At 37.5% G+C, this 12,301-nt stretch overlaps 1 protein-coding gene across 6 annotated transcripts in view; it reads left to right on the top strand.

Moving 5' to 3' along the window:
* LRCH2 (leucine rich repeats and calponin homology domain containing 2) overlaps positions 1 to 12,301 on the top strand; it is a 101,158-nt gene that overhangs the window by 31,757 nt on the left and 57,100 nt on the right. For all 6 annotated transcript variants that reach the window (XM_058536552.1, XM_058536553.1, XM_058536551.1 and 3 more), the window contains exons 4-5: positions 4,432 to 4,537; positions 4,620 to 4,756. In XM_058536552.1, coding sequence (XP_058392535.1) covers positions 4,432 to 4,537; positions 4,620 to 4,756 — 243 coding nt within the window. The remainder of the gene's footprint in view (positions 1 to 4,431; positions 4,538 to 4,619; positions 4,757 to 12,301) is intronic.

Genomic DNA, 12,301 nt, shown 5'->3' with positions numbered 1-12,301 from the left:
AGTAAAGGTCTTAGACCAGGAAAAGATAAGGTTTTTTTTTGTAAGGTTTTACAGGGCCACTATAAGAGCCTCAGAGAAAAGGGATAAAAGAAGAGAGTATAATGCCTAATCCTCCCGTGACCAGGATAAATGGAAAGAGGTCATTATATACAGTTGATTCTAGAAATATAGCAATAATTTAAATTACATTGAACATAACATTTTAGATATTAAAGGGCATTGAACTCCGGGAGAAACATATCAGACCCTCAAAGCATTGAGCTGTTTTCACATCTTTCTGTCACTTCCACCTCACGCGATATACTATGCTGTTTATTTTTATTTTCTGTTTTGTCTTAAGTAATGCTTTCCCAATATATAGATATTTTAAAAGTATTCTTAAGTATGGCTTTATTATGTATAGAGGGCCAAAAGTTTTCTTGAGGAACTTATCTAGAGTTTTATAATGGGAAATTAATGCACAAATAGAATGTAATGAATAGGAATTTTAGTAATGTCTTTCTTCATTGAGGAATACTTGCATGTACAATTATAATGCAAGGAGACTTCCTTGAACTTAGTCTTGTTATTTATTGATTGATTGATTGATTGTGAGGAAGATCAGCCCTGAGCTAACATCCGTGCTAATCCTCCTCTTTTTGCTGAGGAAGAATGGCTCTGAGCTAACATCTATTGCCAATCCTCCTCCTTTTTTTTTCCCTAAAGCCTCAGTAGATAGTTGTATGTCATAGTTGCACATCCTTCTAGTTGCTGTGTGTGAGACGCGGCCTCAGCATGGCTGGAGAAGCAGTGCGTCGGTGTGCGCCCTGGATCCGAACCCGGGCCGCCAGTAGCGGAGCGTGCGCACTTAACCTCTAAGCCACGGGGCCGGCCCTGTCTTGTTATGTTTTAGAACCATAGAATTTTGAGGTTGTAAGAAATCTTATAAGCGATCAGCTATAACCACTTCCTAACGCAGGAATCCCTGACACATCTAGTTGTATATTTTCAATGGTGGACACATCTTTTTGTGTGTTTCTGAGGCAACCCTAATTATCTTTTGCAAAACTCTGTTATCTTTCTTAGTTTGAACTAAAATACATGCCCCTATCACTTTCATCCAATGGTCCTGGGACTACCATGTGAAGAAGTATAGATAATGACAACTTCTCTTCCCTTCAGATATTTGTAATCTATTGTGTGTCTACTCTCCATTTTACGAAACTCTTAAGACCTGTTTTTCTATAGCTTAAACATATTTATTACTTTTATTCCTTTCTATATTTTCTATATTTCTATTCTTTATTACTTTTTATTTTTAGCTATTTCTATCCTGAAAATGTTCCCTTTTATTAAGGTCTCTTTTAATGTTGTACTTACAAATGAACAGAAGATTCCAGATGTGATCTAACAAATTCATGATAAAAGGGGACCATTACTTTCTTTGACCTGGATACTGTTAATCTTTTTAAAGATTTTATAAATATTGTACTTTAAGATTCTATGGCTCTGTAATTTCTTTCTTTTTTTTATAATTCAGTTTTTGCTCTATGTTCTAAATTATATTACATGAGATAGTTTTTGGATAAATGAAATCTCAAAAATATTTTAGGATTTTTAGATTTATTCTAGTATTTTTATTTAAATAGAATATTTTAAAAATATTAAATACCAGGGGCCGGCCCCGTGGCTTAGTGGTTAAGTGCATGCGCTCCGCTACTGGCGGCCTGGGTTTGGATCCTGGGTGCGCACTGATGCACCGCTTGTCTGGCCATGCTGAGGTGGCATCCCACATATAGCAACTAGAAGGATGTGCAACTATGACATACAACTATCTACTGGGGCTTTGGGGAGAAGAAGGGAAAAAAAAAAAAGGAGGAGGATTGGCAATAGATGTTAGCTCAGTGCCAGTCTTCCTCAGCAAAAAGAGGAGGATTGGCATGGATGTTAGCTCAGGGCTGATCTTCCTCACACACACACACACACACACAAAATTAAATACCATTATTTTACTGGGCACTATAAAATTATTATGCTTTTTTTTGTTTTAAATTGATCTTCATTTTTTTTTTTTTTTTAATTTTATTAATTTTTCCCCCAAAGCCCCAGTAGATAGTTGTATGTCATAGCTGCACTTCCTTCTAGTTGCTGTATGTGGGACGCGGCCTCAGCATGGCTGGAGAAGCAGTGCGTCGGTGTGCAGCCGGGATCCGAACCCGGGCCACCAGCAGCGGAGCGTGCGCACTTAACCGCTAAGCCACGGGGCCGGCCCAAAGTTATTATGCTTTAAACACTTGAAATCAATAACAGTAGATAGATAGTATTAGGATGACTAATTGACAATTGTAAATCACATAATAAATTTGTGGGTATTACCTGTCATTGGAAGATTTTCCCATGACACTGTTCCACAAGAATGTGGGAGCCAACTACACTGAAATTCTGTCATTAGAAACCTAGGAAGGGACATAGTAGTTAAGTTCGTGCACTCCGCTTTGGTGGCCCGGGGTTCACAGGTTCGGACCTCAGGTGCGGACGTATGCACGGCTCATCAAGCCATGCTGTGGTGGCATCCCACGTACAAAATAGAGGAAGATGGACACAGATGTTAGCTCAGGGCCAATCTTTCTCACCAAAAAAAAAAAAAAGTAACCTAGGAAATACTCTCAGGTCTCCAGTCTCCAGCAGAGTGTTTTGTAGAGTACCCATTGGTGACTGGGTCAGTTTCCTATGCCTGGGTTTATTTTTTTCTGGGAAATGGCAGCTATCTATCGAATTTCTATGTGGAAATTTTCAGTATTAGACACCCTTGGGTGGAAGCAATAATATTTACTTTAAAGGGCATTTTCCCAAAATTTTGTTATCCGTCATTTGGATAATAACCTATTCTCAACACAGCAGGTAAGGTGATCCTGTCAAAACATAAAAGTCGGATCATGTCATACCTCTGTTTAAAAATTTCTAGTTCCTGCCCACATCTCTGAGTAAAAGAGTAAAAGTCAAAGTCGTACCCCTCCTCCCAGCCTAGTCTCCCCCTTAGCCACTTCCTTCTAGTTGCACTGGTTTCCTTGCTGTTCTTAGTACATGTCAGACGTGTTTTGCCTAAGAGCCTTTACATTTATTGTTCCTTCTGTCTGGAATATTCCTTTCTTATATATTGGCATGGCTCATGCTGTCCGCTCTGACGATATTGCTCAAATATCAGTTTCTGTATGAGACAATCTAAATTGCTAATATCCCCCCACACTACTAGCACTACCATTTTCCTTTACTCTGCTCTGTTGTTTTTTTTAATGGCACTTATCACCCTCTAGCATATTATATAATCTTCTCTTGCTAGAATGTAAGCTCCATAAGGAGCTATGAGGCAGGAATTTTTAATTTTATTCCTTGATGTATCTCTAGCACCTAGAACAGTGCCTAGTAAATAGTTGGTATTTGATAAATATTTGTTGTTGAATGAAGATGCCTTAGATATAGTTTGAAAGAAATATGTAGGATACATTTTCTAATCATCTATAGCTTAATTGGATTCTTCCCTACGTAGTTTTAGGATTCTTTTGAATTCACCTTCCTGCCTTTTTTACTTTTGATAAATCTGAATATATGTGCCACTCCTCTCCCTTCAAGCCATTATCATTTCCAGTGAAAATTGGAAATTGGGGGCAGTTGCAGTAGAATATGAATTTCATTTGCAGTGTGTCTGGAATGACTGCTGTCTAGATCTTTTTGCAGATTTTTCTTCCCTTTTTGTTGATGTGGTAATAAGAAAGGGGAGGGAGAGGAGAGCATAGTTAACTTAAGCTGTTCTTTATCCTCTTATTATGGAAATGTGATGTTATTTACCTTTAAATCAGGGCTTTCATTTTAATTTAACCCTGAGACATTTCCAATTCAGATCTCCTGGAATGTCTTTGGGTTATGATGTGAGCCACAAAACTTTGAGTTTGTAACCCCTCATATTTTGTATCTCTTTGAGAAAGAGGTTTAGTTAAATTGATCCTGACCATTGTCCTTGGTTCTTCAGCTCACATCTATAAATCCTTGACTTTCTCAGCTTCTGCTCAACCAAGTATCTGAAAAGTAGTATAATTGGCAGATTATCACAATGACTGATAGTTGTCTTTTATTTTACTTCTGAATGAAGAGCACTTGGATCATTCTTACTTTTTGTTTCAGTTGGTGAGAGTGGTCTTTAATTGAGATTTTCAAAAGGCTGACTTAAGTAGTATTAAATTATAACCTCAAATTTTTGCACAGAAAAATGGATGTTAACTGTGCTGGGTTGACTTCATGATGTAATATAAATAGAAATCTGCCAGATAATCCACCTTTAGAAAAAGAACGTTAGAGGTAACTTTTGCTAGCCATTAGCCATGTGCTTTAATTTAAAAATTGAAATATATCTATATTTTTCAGTTTGTTATAATTTTATTTTCTTGTTTTCCTTAGGATATTAGCTGCAATGAAATTCAGGTCCTTCCCCAACAAATGGGAAAATTACATTCACTTAGAGAGCTAAATATAAGAAGAAATAATCTTCATGTGTTGCCAGATGGTAAGATGCTTACTGTTTTTACTGACGTGAATAAGAGAGCAACTATGTAAAATTTAATTTAATTATTTTCATTTCTGAACAGAATTAGGAGATCTTCCCTTAGTCAAGCTGGATTTCTCTTGTAATAAAGTGACCGAAATTCCAGTTTGCTACAGGAAGCTGCATCATTTACAAGTAATAATTTTGGATAACAATCCCTTGCAAGTACCACCAGCACAGGTTTGTAATAAAAATATGATATTTTTTTCTTCTATTTTTATTCGTAATTATATCTGTTATTGGTAAATCAAAAAGCATTGGAATTAGGAGTCAATTCGTTGTTGAGGTATTGTCTAAAGGAGTTTTTCTGAGAAGTGACTTTTTCACTTTGGTAGGAATTTCAGCTTAGTTTTTAGAGAATAGGATTTGGAAAATCCAGGTATCAACTTTCTGCTTGTGAATTGATAATTCTGGTTGTCAATGTTATTTTAAAAGGAGAGACTATGGAGTCTCTCTACCTTTGTCCTACTTAGGTATATATCTACTTGAAATTTGTTGTGTGATTGATTGGAGCACATCTTGAGCACTGATAGATGGAATCATAACGGAAAGAACAAGATACAAGTGGAAAAGTATTAATTCAGATTTTTAGTTTGAGGATTAAATCCATGTGGAATCCACTAAAATGATAGTCAAGGAATACATTAAGATATAAACCCATAAGGACAAAGAATGAGAGAGAAGAGGACAACAGGAAAGAAGAGGACAACAGAATTTTGGGAAATGGAAAATACGTGGAATAATGGTAACTAGGGTCTCTACTTATACTGCACAAGAGTATCTGGCTGAGGAGGCACATGGCAGTGAAATGCCAGCCTGCACTCTACTTTCACACCATGTGCCCTGGCACAGTGTTTGCATACATCCAGAAGAAGGATTGCCTTTTTCTTCTTATGAAGGTACATTCCACTCATTACAAAGGAGGTGCTTTTTGTAATTCAAATAAAGGCTGCCTGGGGTCTTGGTAGTAGCTGCCTTAGCAGGATGGGGAAAACTGAAACTTGTGTCTGCTATGGGAGAAGCCAATAAGGAGCAAGTTGATTTACTGTGTTAAACCTGAGAATGGCTTGGGTATTGGAGGAAGCATGTAACTCTGAATATAGATGTGAAAGACTGAAAATATGAAGGTCTGTAGAATGTCTAAGGCAGTGTTGTCCAGTAGAACGTTCTGAATGATGGGAATGTTCTGTAATCTGTGCTGACCAGTACCGTAGCCACTTGCCACATGTGGCTATTGAGTACGTGAAATATAGCTAGTGCCACTAAGGAACCAAATTTTTAAATTTAATTTAATTTTGATTAAATTTAAATAGCTTCATGTGACTAGTGGCTACTGTAGGGGAGGAATAAATTTTCCTCTACTCTTCTAGTTTCTTCTAGCTTGTCTAAGAATTAAATTGACATGAGACAGAATAACAGGAGAAAATCAAAGTTTAATAACATGTATACATGGGAGAAACTCAAGAAAACTTAGTAACTTGCCAAAAGTTACTGACTGAAGCCACCACCTTAAATACCATTTTCAGCTAAAGACAAAGCAGGATGTTGGGAATAGTGGTTTGGAACTTCAAAGGTGAGAAAGTCAATTCACATGGAGAGGGAAAAGCAAATGTTTGGTAAACAAATGTTTACCATGCCTTGCAGAGACGATGGGACATGGAGAGGACTCTGATCAAATGGGCCTTGCTAGGTTCCTCTCTGGCCACCGTACTTAGTTCATATTATACTGTAGATATCTATGGTGATAGCACCTTCCTGGAATAGGCCTTCTATCTTAAATTCTAAATTTAGGCAGTTAGGGGGAAGTTCAAAGTTTCTTCCTGAGTCCTTTGTTCTCAAAAATAATCAAGCCAGAGATACATTTTTGGGTTTCAAATTCTGCTCCTCTACAGTCATGCCTTTGAAACTTCTCCAAGAAATTTCACAGTCCAGAAGCTGAGTGGGTAGATTGTTCCATCTCATTGAACCAGTCTCTTAGTCCTGACAATAGGTCAGTCCAGTTAAATTCATTTCAGGAGGCAGTGAGGCAGGTGGGCTTCCAAAGTTAGGCCTACATTATGTAAAAAAGCAATCAGGTATTTAATAAGAAGCATTTCTATGGAAACAAAAGAAAGACAAAGATTAATGGTTAGAGCAAATTATAAATGAGTTTCTGAGCCCAGGGGACAGCCAGTCAAGAAGATTTCTAGATGTCAGGGTTGAAGCATCTTTTGCAGTTTGAAATGTCTCTGATAATGTCATCAGGTGTTCAGGTATCTTTTTGAGTGGCTTACACAGCAATAGGCATGAAGATTGTCTAAACATGGGCTATTGTGGTGATCTCTCTTAAGTTTATATCAAGTTGTTCAGCTTCAGTTTGCAGGGCTTCATGAAAAAGGGTCGTTTCAGTTCTCAATAATTCCAAATCAAAAGGAGGGAAAAAAATTGAAAACGTTAGTTTGGAGATTTGTGGCCAGATATTTGAGAAAACTAGAAGAATTCAGGATCCAGTCCAGTTTATAGGTAGAAAACAAAAACCTCAAAGGCAATTAACAGAACTAGAATCTAATATCCACAAAGGTGTGCTACTGAAACATAATTTTTCTCTCTAAAATCACTCTCATTTCTACCAAAGATCGTCAAATTAAGGCTAATGTATTTGCAAAATAAGTCTAGTTTCAATAAACAGGTCCAAGATTTACACCCTCAGATTCTTGCGCTTTGCTCCACAGCCACATGACTGCCTCTCACTTCCCTCAGCAGAAGCCTGGGGTTTACTCTGAGGAGTAGGTAGATTGTCTCAGATTCTCTCCCTCAGCTCAGCAGCCAAATGACTATCACTCCTTACCTCAGCAGAAGCCTGGAGTTTAGTCTTGATAGCAGTGCTGTCCATTAGGACTTTCTGTGGTGGTGGAAATTTTCTGTATCTGCACTGTCCAATATGGTAGCCACAAGTGGCTGTTGAGCGCTTGAAAGTATGTCGTGTGACTGAAGAATTGAATTTTTAGCTTTATTTAGATTTAATTAATGTAAATTTAAATAGCCACCTGTGGCTAGTAGCTACTATATTGGACAGCACAATTATAAAGAGACAAAACCAGAGTCAGGGGCTCCAGGTACAGCAATGGGCAGGAGTACAATCTCATACTGAAAACAGTTGAATGCTTGCATACTGAATGTTGGGACCCTCTGTTAGACTTCTCTTGCTTGCCTCCCAGAATGCTTGCAGCTTGTCTTATGTATCTCAGGCGGGATTGGTGGATTTCTCCCTTGGTAAACTGAACTAGGAGAAAAAGCCTATATACATACTGATCTTTAGGAGTCCCCTGATGACGTGGCCAGTCCCCACTAGACAGTGGGGCTCACCATTGGTAAACTTCTCTCTGCATACACAGAGCTTCCAGTTGTCTTCTTATTGTTTTACTGTTGAGAATGAACAGACAGCCACAGATCACTAGACATTGCAGGAATAATCTCTAACATGGAAGACAGAGACCAAAACACTGAAAGGCTTTCATTGAAACAAAATGGGTCACATTCATAGGAGTGGTAATCAGAATGATTTCTCAGCAGCAGCACAGGAAGCTAGAAGATGTTAGAATGATGGCTTCAGAGACTGAGGGAATATTTCCAACTTTCTATACTCAAACTATCAGTCAAGTGTGAGGTAGAAAAAAGACAATTTCAAACATGCAAGGTCTCAGAAATTTTAACTCTCATTCATCCTTTATTAGGAAGCTAGCAGAAGGTGTGCTGTATCAAAATGAGGGAGTAAATTAAGAAAGAGGAATTCTTCATGTCCAAGATTGACAGGTATGCATAGGCCTAGAGAATAATCAGTCAGTTTAGTATAGGGGGGTTGTCTCCAAAAAGAAGAAAGAAAAGAATGAAATAGATGACTTGATGTGTTGGTCAGTATGGAGAGATGTTTTACAGTTCTGTCAGAGAGTCAGGAATGAATTAGTAATAGGCATACAGAAAATTATGCAAAGGGAAAAATGGGTTCAGTTAAGTCACTGTAGGAAAAATGGAGAAAGGAAATGTACTTTATGTGGTTCATCTGTGAATATTTTCTTGGTCTTAATATTGTAAATACTGGATTTCGATTTAATGAGAAATTGTGACTTAGTTATAATAATAGCAAAGATTTATGTAGCACTTACTGTGCTCCAGGCACTGTGGAAAATGCTTTACGTGCATTAACTCATTTAATTCTTATAGCAACCCTGTAAAACAGGTACTGTCCTTATACCTCATTTTGTATCTGAGGAAACAGAGGCATAGAAGTTAAGTAACTTGTCCAAGATAACATGGCTAGTATGTGGTAGAGCCCGGTTTCAAACCAAGGCAGTCTGATTCCAGAGTCCATGCTCTACCTACTATACTATGTTTCTGAAGAGGGAGGAAATATGTTTATATGAATTGATGGGGGTTAGAGATAGGAGGATGGTAGTGGTGGTGTTGATGACATGTGATAGTGGTGGAAATGGTAATGTAAGAAATCTAAGTCCTCGTCTTCCTTGGTAAAACCTCAATAAATAAAATCTATAATTGAAAAATACAAAAATACCAGTAGAATCATATTATTTATAAATATGAAGGTAAATAGCAGAAAACCAACTAAAAGAGTTGAATGTGAGGACTGGGTCACAGTGATTGAAAGGGGTAGAGTGGGGAATTAAGTTTTTGTTATCGGTTTTATAATTCTCTTTGATTTTTAAAACTATGTACATGAGTTAGTATGATAATTAAATTTAAAAAGAAAATAATTCACCAGCATTTAATTTGGTAATGAAAGATAAGTTGTTTTTTTTAGTTTGGACAGATAATAAAATACATTTTAATTTGTAATGTATTTATATTCGAATAGCTCAAAAGTTTTTTTTTTTTTTTATAAAACCAACTTGGGGTGAGTTTACTATGAGCCAATCTTTGAGGACCATATAGCCCAGGAGAGTCCTTTCACAAAGAAATGGAGCACTCCAAAGTGGTAGGGTGTACAGCGTGGTTATATACCATCAAAGAGCATGTACCACATGTGATTGCAATGTCCCTTTTATAATAGCCGCAACCTTGACCTGTCAGCACCTCCATTGATGGAAACAGTGGGTATCAGGTCTGCTGTCTCCATGGGCGTGGCTGTTGTCTCGAGTTGGGTGATCACAGGATGAGTGCAGCAATCAAATTCTAGCCTAAGGAGAAATGATTATACTTAAGGAAATGCCAATGTGGGGGAAGTTGCGTTTACACCTTAAGGGCATTGCTTTTGTCTTTGGGACATGTTAATTGCTTAGGGCGGATATACAATGGATGAACAGAGGCTACAGGCCCCTTTTGGGGGAAAAAAAAAAACAATGTCAGGCCCAATTAGTTTTACACCAAATGGCTTCCTCATATGTTCCAATGTATCCTATTGCTGGCGATTTATTTATTTTTTTTTCCCTTTTTTTTTTTTATTGATGTTTTAATGGTTTCTAACATTGTGAAATTTTGGGTTGTACATTTTTGTTTGTCCATCACCATATATATGACTCCCTTCACCCCTTGTGCCCACCCCCCACCCCCACTGCCCCTGGTAACCACAGTCCAGTTTTCTCTGTCCATGTGTTGGTTTATATTCCACATATGAGTGAGATCATACAGTGTTTGTCTTTCTCTTTCTGGCTTATTTCACTTAACATAATACGCTCCAGGCCCATCCATGTTGTTGCAAATGGGACGATTTTGTCTTTTTTTATGGCTGAGTAGTATTCCATTGTATATATATATACCACATTTTCTTAATCCAATCGTCAGTCGAGGGACACTTAGGTGGCTTCCACTTCTTGGCTATGGTGAATAATGCTGCAATGAACATAGGGGTGCATAAGCCTCTTTGGATTGTTGATTTCAGGTGCGTTGGATAGATTCCCAGTAGTGGGATGGCTGGATCATAGGGCATCTCTATTTTTAATTCTTTGAGGAATCTCCATAGCGTTTTCCATAGAGGCTGCACCAATTTGCATTCCCACCAGCTGTGTATGAGGGTTCCTGTTTCTCCACATCCTCTCCAACATTTGTTGTTTTTTGTCTTGGTGATTATAGCCATTCTAACGGGCGTGAGGTGTTATCTTAGTGTTGTTTTGATTTGCATTTCCCTGATGATTAGTGATGTTGAGCATCTTTTCATGTGCCTATTGGCCATCTGTATATCTTCCTTGGAGAAGTGTCTGTTCATTTCCTCTGCCCATTTTTTGATTGGGTTGTTTGTTTTTTTGTTGTTCAGTTGTGTGAGTTCTTTATATATTATGGAGATCAACCCCTTGTCAGATGTATGTTTTGCAAATATTCTCTCCCAGCTGGTTGGTTGTCTGTTCATCTTGATTCTGGTTTCATTTGTCTTATAAAAGCTCTTTAATCTGATAAAGTCCCACTTGTTTATTTTTTCTTTAGTTTCCCTAGTCTGGGTAGGCATGTCATCTGAAAAGATTCCTTTAAAACCAATGTCAAATAGTGTGCTGCCTATATTTTCTTCTATGAGTTTTATAGTTTCAGGTCTCACCTTCAGGTCGTTGATCCATTTTGAGTTAATTTTTGTGAATGGCGATAGCACATGGTCCACTTTCATTCTTTTGCATGTGGCTGTCCAGTTTTCCCAATACCATTTATTGAAGAGACTTTCCTTTCTCCATTGTATGTCCTTAGCACCTTTGTCGAAAATTAGCTGTCCGTATATGTGTGGTTTTATTTCTGGGCTTTCAATTCTGTTCCATTGATCTGTGTGTCTGTTTTTGTACCAGTACCATGCTGTTTTGATTACTATTGCTTTGTAGTATGTTTTGAAGTCAGGGATTGTGATGCCTCCTGCTTTGTTCTTTTTTCTTAGTATTTCTTTAGCTATTCGGGGTCTTTTGTTGCCCCATATAAATTTTAGTATTCTTTTTTCTATTTCTGTGAAGAATGTCATTGGGATTCTGATTGGGATTGCATTGAATCTGTAGATTGCTTTAGGTAATATAGACATTTTAACTATGTTTATTCTTCCAATCCACGTGCATGGGATATCTTTCCATTTCTTTATGTCATCATGGATTTCTTTCAATAGTGTCTTGTAGTTCTCATTGTATAGGTCCTTCACCTCCTTGGTAAGATTTATTCCTAGGTATTTTATTCTTTTTGATGCAATTGTAAATGGTATTATCTTTTTGAGCTCTCTTTCTGTTAGTTCATTATTAGCATACAGAAATGCAACTGATTTTTGTAGATTGATTTTGTACCCTGCAACTTTGCTGTAGTTGTTGATTGTTTCTAATAGTTTTCCAACAGATTCTTTAGGGTTTTCTATATATACAATCATGTCATCTGCAAATAGTGAGAGTTTCACTTCTTCGTTACCTATTTGGATTCCTTTTATTCCTTTTTCTTGCCTAATTGCTCTGGCCAAAACCTCCAGTACTATGTTGAACAGGAGTGGTGAGAGTGGGCAACCCTGCCTCGTTCCTGTTCTCAGAGGAATGGCTTTCAGTCTTTCCCCATTGAGTATGATGTTGGCTGTGGGTTTGTCATATATGGCCTTTATTATGTTGAGGTACTTTCCTTCTATTCCCATTTTATTGAGAGTTTTTATCATAAATGGATGTTGTATCTTGTCAAATGCCTTCTCTGTGTCTATTGAGACGATCATGTGGTTTTTATTCTTTGTTTTGTTGATGTGATGTATCACGTTGATTGATTTGCGGATGTTGAACCATCCCTGCGTCCCTGGTA

Source organism: Diceros bicornis, chromosome X, assembly GCF_020826845.1.
Source record: "Diceros bicornis minor isolate mBicDic1 chromosome X, mDicBic1.mat.cur, whole genome shotgun sequence".
In the NCBI taxonomy this organism is placed as follows: domain Eukaryota; kingdom Metazoa; phylum Chordata; class Mammalia; order Perissodactyla; family Rhinocerotidae; genus Diceros; species Diceros bicornis.
This window is presented reverse-complemented; position numbering and strand designations above follow the sequence as displayed.